The sequence below is a fragment of the Frankliniella occidentalis genome, unplaced genomic scaffold, assembly GCF_000697945.3.
Source record: "Frankliniella occidentalis isolate FOCC.00 unplaced genomic scaffold, Focc_3.1 Scaffold209, whole genome shotgun sequence".
NCBI classification, from domain to species: Eukaryota; Metazoa; Arthropoda; class Insecta; order Thysanoptera; family Thripidae; genus Frankliniella; species Frankliniella occidentalis.
In genome coordinates, this window is record NW_026267335.1 from 476,227 (window position 1) to 483,542 (window position 7,316).

General features: G+C 61.5%; 2 protein-coding genes across 2 annotated transcripts in view; one reads left to right on the plus strand and one right to left on the minus strand.

The window, feature by feature from the left end:
- Nucleotides 1–2,466, minus strand: part of LOC127748674 (beta-1,3-glucan-binding protein-like) — a 7,217-nt gene extending 4,751 nt beyond the window's left edge. Inside the window, exons 1-5 of the mRNA XM_052272521.1 lie at nucleotides 1,695–2,466; nucleotides 783–1,159; nucleotides 509–645; nucleotides 259–422; nucleotides 7–120 (exon numbers count right to left, since the gene is read on the minus strand). Coding sequence (XP_052128481.1) covers nucleotides 7–120; nucleotides 259–422; nucleotides 509–645; nucleotides 783–1,159; nucleotides 1,695–1,767 — 865 coding nt within the window. The 5' untranslated portion in view covers nucleotides 1,768–2,466. The remainder of the gene's footprint in view (nucleotides 1–6; nucleotides 121–258; nucleotides 423–508; nucleotides 646–782; nucleotides 1,160–1,694) is intronic.
- Nucleotides 2,467–4,154: 1,688 nt separating this feature from the next.
- Nucleotides 4,155–7,316, plus strand: part of LOC113202487 (carbonic anhydrase 1-like) — a 10,251-nt gene continuing 7,089 nt past the window's right edge. Inside the window, exon 1 of the mRNA XM_026416739.2 lies at nucleotides 4,155–4,627. Within this exon, the coding sequence (XP_026272524.1) occupies nucleotides 4,594–4,627 (34 nt within the window). The 5' untranslated portion in view covers nucleotides 4,155–4,593. The remainder of the gene's footprint in view (nucleotides 4,628–7,316) is intronic.

Here is a 7,316-nt window from a genome sequence, read left to right on the forward strand (position 1 = left end):
CCCCGCCGCCCGCACCGCCCGCCTCCCGCAACCACCTATTCCCGAAGTGCGACGGCAGGCGAATCTCCCCCGAGGAGAAGTGCGGCCCGTACTTCGACTGCGATGGTTTGAGCGTCAACTCTGCGCGGGCAAGAAGAATGGGTCAGTTCAAAGACAGCCAGCACACTGGCAAACCAACGTCGAAAACGCGTCACATTGAAGTCTCGCGACACATCATCATCGTGACCTCTTCGTGTCGCCACTGAAGGGAAAACGTACGAGGGTAGAGCCAGTCGCCGCGCGGGCCGCGGACCCGCATCTCCACGACGCCGTAGCGGAAGGTGAAGGAGTTGGCCGTGTGGACGCGCGCCGAGCGCACGGGCGGTAGGATGTTGTACGAGAAGGCGGTGCGCTCGCAGAGGTCCTGGTCGCTCGACGTGCAACTGCGAAAGGGGGCAGGATCGAGGCGGTCAGGAGGTCCTAAACGGGGGTTGAGATGACGCACAACGTGCGCACGACGACTACGTACCCCCGAACAAACATGGTGCCGTTGGAGACGAAGCCGGGGCCGTACCGGTCCTCCGTGAGGAAGGCGAGGATGGTCATGATGCCGTCGTTGATGAAGATGTTCCTCGGGCTCCGCTTGTACACCACGAACTCGTAGTCCTGTCAGAGGGGGGGGGGGTATTTCATTCTTTTCGTATAGCAGGAAGTTCCGGTGCCCGACAGCGGGGCGTGACGCGACCATATCCGCATTAATTGCATCTGGTTCGCACTCGGCTCGGCGTGCTGGTGGTACGTACCGGCGGCCCCGCCATATGCACGTCATTGGACCACTGCTCCAGGTGGTTGAAGTTGTCCTCGAACACCAGCTGGCCGCTGCACGTCTGCTGGCCGCCGTTGATCGTGGTCAGGGACGGCACGCATCCCTGTCGCCCCCCGAGACCCGGGCCCGGGGGCGACGCACCGCCGCCACCGTCGGGCTGGCCTTGACCGCTGGGACCGCTGGGACCTCCAGGACCTCCGGGCTGCTCCCCAGGGCCGCCGCCGCCACCGCCTGGATGGCGGTTCGGGTTCAGTCCCGGAGGCCCCCGCCAGCCGTTGCCGCCACCGCCGCCATGACCACCGCGGTGACCAGGAGGCACTCCGCCCCAGGGGCCCTGGCGGCGCTGGCGTGACCCTACAGATGGAACAGAAGACAGTCCTTTACCCAACTTAAACATTAACGTTCAATTCCTCCCTTTATGTTTTCGACCACGGCACTTCATTTTTAACACAGTATTCTCGACGCGACCGGTCGGTGGTCCTACATGATCATATATTTCCAAGGTCGTGAATGGGGGGCAACGTCCGAAACGGCAACACCAGTCTGCAATGTGTCTGTGCGCGTTCGTTCGTACGTCTGCGGTTGCACTTGGCCCCACGGCCTACGATAATCTGTTTCCCTATCGCTGAGGCGCTCTGGCGCGTAGAAACGAAAGATGCAGCTCAACAGCGGCGCCATCGTCGGAACACTAGGATCCGAAATACAGCTTAACGAATTCCACCTTCCGAATGTATTCCTCTTCTTCCCACGAGTAGGTAGGTCAGTGTCGTGATGACCGCCGTCAAATATGGCGGTAGTAAAATGAGGCTCGTCGGTGTGCCGGGTCGACCGGGAGTCTTTGCTAATCAGAAGAACCGACACACACAGCAGGCGCGGGGGAATTCCTCACCAGAGGCGGCGCCCAGCAGAAGCAGCAGGAGCAGGGGGGCGGCCGTCACCAGCGCAGCGTCGCGCGACAGCATGCTGGCGTCCTTTGTGTCCAGGGGAGGCGTGTCGCCGAGGCGTTCCGCGGACCGACTGGACGCGGAGCTCGCACCGTCCTACCGCCTACCGCACAACTCGGTCCGCAAGGCGCAACAAAAAAAGGCGGTCCGCACGCGAGAAGAACCGGATGAGTTCGAGACGCGTCCGTCGAGATCTCGAAGGAGGCAGTTTGCGGTAAAGCGAGAGGCGGCGTGCGAAGTGCGCAGGAGGGCGTGACGTCCACAGACCGGTCGTGTGTGTGCGCGCGCGCGTGCGCATGTGTGTGTGTGTACAAGCACACACTGACAGGCCGGCGACGCAACGCCAAAAGTTGTCGACGTCATCATCGCCAAATTTTTCAGTCAATGTGTTGATGTAGAGAAATATTTTGGGGTCAACAACAGCCGTTGATGCTGTTACGATTGCCAACGTCTTTTTGTTTACGTCCCTCCAGAGTATCGAGACTTTCTCGTCACCGTCGGCGACATCTATAGATCAGACTGAAGGCACCTGGCGAGTTACACAGACGCCACTGAGTCAGTCAGGCTGCCATGCCAGGGTCAGCTCGGTCAGCTCCGGTGGACTCCAGGCGGGCCAGGACCGGTCCCGGCGTGGCACGGCGTGGCAGCCGGCATCAATTGTTTCCCGGACCAGCTGACAAGCACTCCGGCACTACCCCACGCGAGCAGTGCCACTGGGGAGGCTGAGGCTCAGGCGTGGCGGGGGGTATGCGCGGCTCGGAACGACTTGAGCAGCCGAGCGCGGGGACCTGCGAGGGCAGAAGGGGACAGTGGTCAGGCGCCCGGGGCCTGCGCGCCGTGGAGGTAGGCAGCCCAACGTGCGCGCCCCGGCGCCCGCCCCGCCTGCGAGGTGCAAGGGCCTCGGCAAGGGCCCAGCCGCTGCCGGCAGAAAGCACCAAAGACAAACAAATATGGTGAGAAGGAAAAGTGGCGGATCGGATGAAGGGGATTATCAAACCTTTGAAAGACCGTCCCTGAAAACGAAGAATGGTGCAATTGTGTTCTGCTCTTTTGCGCCAAACCGTTTGTAGCGTCCACCTGGCGCCGAGCCAGAGACGTGTGCCGCGTCCTCCCGCCACATCCCGCCCCGCCCCGCCCCGCCCCGCCACGGCACACGCCAATGCGTTTCCCACGCCTCTGCGGCCGAGCTCTGCTCTATTGACAGCCCCGCCCCGCACTCGTGCCCTAGCACAAAGGCGATGGGGTGCGGTGCGGGAGGGGTTGCAGTCTGACGGCACACCTTTGGCGGCACCGCGGGGGCTGCGACAAGCCGCCTGGCCGACCGGAGAAGAGGGGGGGGGGATGACGACGGGGGGGAAGTACCGCACCTGGCAGATGCAAGGGATCTTCTTGCAGGTTGGCCCGTGACGTAAGTGGGCGGTTACGGCAGCACCCGTTTAAACAATTCGACAAATCACCACCGGAAACGGTTCTAAAATAAAGGATAACGTCAGCGCACAGTCACCAGGGAGCTGCTAGGGGTCATTTACGTCGAACTGCACTGTCAAATGAGAAAACGAACTTAACAAATTGGGTTCGGTCTCGAGTTCCTTACTTCTTCTCGAAACGCGTAGACCCGGAAACGTCTATTGCTTTCGCGGGCTGCGAGTGTCGCGAGGGCCGAGAGCGGGAAGTTTGAGTAGAAAGGATTCGAGGTCCAAAATAAACCGAACCGCTCGCTAGAGACAACATCGATTCATCGGCATGAATGAGCTCCCAAATGCGGGCGGGGTGGGCGGGGGAGAGATGGGGAGGGGGTACAGCGTCGGAAGCTGCTCCCACCGCTCGCAGCCCCCTACCGATCAGCCCCAGCCAGCCAGCCTGCCGCCACCCCCCTTTCCGCCTCAGGTGACCCGAGCTCCAGCCCACCCAGACCCAGACCCCACGCCCCCCATGACCCCGGCCAGCTGACCTCGGCTTTCTCTTCAAATGCGCGAAACTCCCTCAAACACCGTTCAGGGTTTGATCCCAACCACTGACCGCAGGGCGCAGGGCTCACAACAAGGAAACTAGTCAGCAAAAACACTTTAGTTGAGATTTATTTCTCACCTTGCCGGGTTGTTCACCCCCCGGCTCGCCCCGGCCCGCCCGGCCTGCAGTGGGTGGTGAGCTCCGCGCAGAGCTGGGGTAGGGAGGGGTGGAGGGGGGCGTGGGAGAGAGGTTTGGAGAGAGCGCCGCGGATGAGGTGGACGAGGAAGAGAGCGGGAGGGAGAGAAAGAGAGAGGGAGAGCGTGCGGGGGAGACAGCGCGGCGCGAAAAGCCAGAGTCTGAGCGGGACAGAGAGAGAGAGATAGGGAGATGAGGGGGTGGGAGGCAGGGCAGGGGCGGTCCCGAGCACAGTGGCAGGGCGGACAGGGCGCAAGCAGCGGGCGTGGGGCACAGTGCGAGGCGTGTCGCAGCGCGGCGTGGCGGGGCGCGGCGGGGCAGGGCGGCGGTTTGGTTTGTCAGATTGCGCGGGCGGCAGGGCAGCGTAGGGCGGTCTGCTCGTGCCGGACAGAGACACGCGGCGCTTCGCGAGGGGCACGACAGGCGACCGACCTGGGCGTTGGGCACGACGCGCAGGACGAGCGGGGGGCGAGCACCGGGAGCGCGCCGGGGCCGGGGCGAGTCCAGTCGGTCCAGTCCAGGGTCCATAGGTCCAGGGGGAGGGGGGCAGCCACCGCCACCGAGACCAACTCAGCTGAGCAAAGCTACCTCGACCTCGACGCCCAGCCGGTGCAGCCCGCCTGGCCGGCCGACGACGAGGCCCTCAGCGCGGCTCGCAGCCTCCGGCCCGGCTCCAGGGTGTCTCCAGGCGCCCTCACCATGGCCCTCAGCGTCGCCAGCGTCATCCTCACAGGTAAACAGAGCCGGGGCAGCAGGGCCACACAACGGTCCATAGCCTCCCGTTCCTCCGCTCTACTGACGAGGCGACTGACGGCCGGCGGACGGCCGGCCGGACGGACGGGCGGCGGGCGGGCGGGCGGAGGCTGTGTGTGTTTGTGTGCGCGGGTGTGGACGAGCGTGGCAGAGGGGGAGACAGGGCGACATGCGGTGGCAGCGCGTTGCGGCAGTTAGTGTTGGGGTTAGCCGCGTAAATTTGGCGGGGCAGGTGGCGCCCGGGGCGGCGGGGCGCCGTCCGCTGGACGATTTACGTACGCCGGGGTGACGGGGACGCCGTCGGGGCGGCAGGGGGAACCGTGGGCGGCGCGGGGCGCCCGGGTACTGGGGGGCGCTGGCGCAGAGTCAGGAAAAGCAAGAAGGGAAGGCAGGCTGGCAGGGGACGGCGACGTAAACCAATAACGAAGCGTTCAACCCTGCATCCCTCCTTTCTGCTCGTCCTCGCTTTTCACGAGGCCCCCGCGCGCTCTCCTGGGACTTCCCCCTTGCCAGTCGCCCCGCCGCGCCGCGCCTCGCCCCGCCCCGCCCGCGCGTCCCGCAGGCTCTCCAGCGGGACCCTATTCATGGACAATTATTGGACCGGTCGCACAAGTCGCGCGCTCTCAGAGAGAGGGAGGAGCTCAGGCTCGGCTGAGGCACCGCGCGTGGAAAGGAAACTGAGAGAACACCTCTTTTTTTTTACTCGCGAAAATCGTATCCCTCAATGCGCTACGGTGAGACATTTTTCAGGGAAGAACTATTACAGACTGCAAGAACTGTAATCATTGTGGACTTTGGTGTGGCCCTTTTCGTCCTATCATCGCTCTGACCTTCTCAAAAACTGCCAAGTTTATGAGCTTGGTTCGTTTTCCTTGTCAATACCGAAAGGCATTAATGGGGATTACCATCAAGGATATCAGCTTGACTACCGCTCGGCACACCCAAAGTTATCTTTCACTTTTTTCCTGCTCTAAGTCCGGACTGAAATGTGAGTCGAAGCGCAATCATGCACTCAGGGGTCAGAGACGGCACTAGCCACTGCCACTGAGTGAAGGTGATTTACTACCTGGGATTGATCCCTCCCATCGACACCACACTGGAAAAACTAATGTGCCATGGGTCACATCAATAGACGATTTCAGAGTTAGGTGATTAGAACAAGAAAAGAATAACAAACCGGAAAAGCACTGCCTTCCACCCCCCCCCCCCTTCCGCCCCTCTTCACCTCTCGCCCAACTTTTTCCTGTTTTGGTTATTCCTTTCTTCCTCTTGTGACCGAAACTGAAATGGTCTGTTGGTGTGATCAGTTTCGGTCACACCATGTAATGTGACCTGAGTTTAGGTCACACCAATTAATGCATCATCAGCCAGGAAGGTGATAGGCAGGGCAGATAGGAGGTCACACCACAAACGCGACATGCTAAGGATGTCACACTTGTAATGTGACACACGGAAAAAAATGAATTGGTCGTCACAACTAAATATTAGTTAATTTCGTGACAATCGATCAAAAAATTGTTGAGGTAACTCATGATTTGTTGTCAGGACCAAGATTAAGTTGCCAGAGCCAAGAGTTGGTCGCTAAAACCAAGCACGTTTGCTGCAGGAGCCAATTCGTGGTTTGTTTTTAGAACGAATGCGTTAGCTCAAGCACCGAACAGCTTGTTCTGACAACTTAATCTTGGTTCTGAAAACAAATTATTAGTTACCTCAACAATTTTTTGATCGATTGTCCCGAAATTAACTAATATTTAGTTCTGACGACCAATTCATTTTTTTCCGTGCACATATGTCACATAAGTTTTACCAGTCAACTGATGGACTAAAGCGGGTGTAGATACGAACCGAAAGTTTACGTCCCGCTGAGTTGCGTCGTGTGATTCACTTCATTTTAACAGGCACGCCGAACAGGAAACAATTTTGGCGAGGCGAGCGGGGCATCGAACTTTTGCCGCGCCCGGGATTAGGGGGTGGTCGCCGCACCGGTACGATGATTCAAGGCTAGGCATCCTGCACGGCCCTGAGCGTGGGCGGCCGGCCGGGCCGCCGGGGCTGCCAAGGCTCGCCACCCGGGTCGTCAGCCTCTCGCTCTCGAACTTGACCCTGACTACCGCACCAGCCCGGCCCGGCCGGCCGGCGCGCGCCGCGCCCCTGGGGCGCCGCCTTGAGCCCCCGCGCGGACGCGGCGCCACGCTGCAGCTCATGTCAGGAGCGACAATCACGCATCTGTTTGTCTCCCTCGCTCCGCCGCGGAGGTGCGGGCGTTCACGAGGGAGATGGAGCGTGGCGAGTCGCCGTGTCCACCCACTGGCCCACTTATTCCCACAGCAGCGCTCCCCGGCAACCTCTGGCAGCCGCCCAGGGGGGACGCTCACCGCAGCGCAGCCAGCGCAGCGCACCGCGACCCGCTGCAACAGCGGGGCGGGACCGCGCGGCCCGGGGTGAACCTAGGCGAGAAGGCCGCGGGTGCCAACGGGGAGCAGACCAGCCGGCATGGGGTTGGGAGCAGGAAACGTGCAGAGAGTGGAGAGGTTTCTCATGACGCCGGAGGAGGTATGGATGCGGTCCGGTAGAGGAGGAGCAGAGCACGAGACACGCACGACGTTTGTGAGGCGCGGTGCGGTAGGTCGGGCTGATCAGGGCCGGGGCCGGGATCGGGAAGGGGGGGG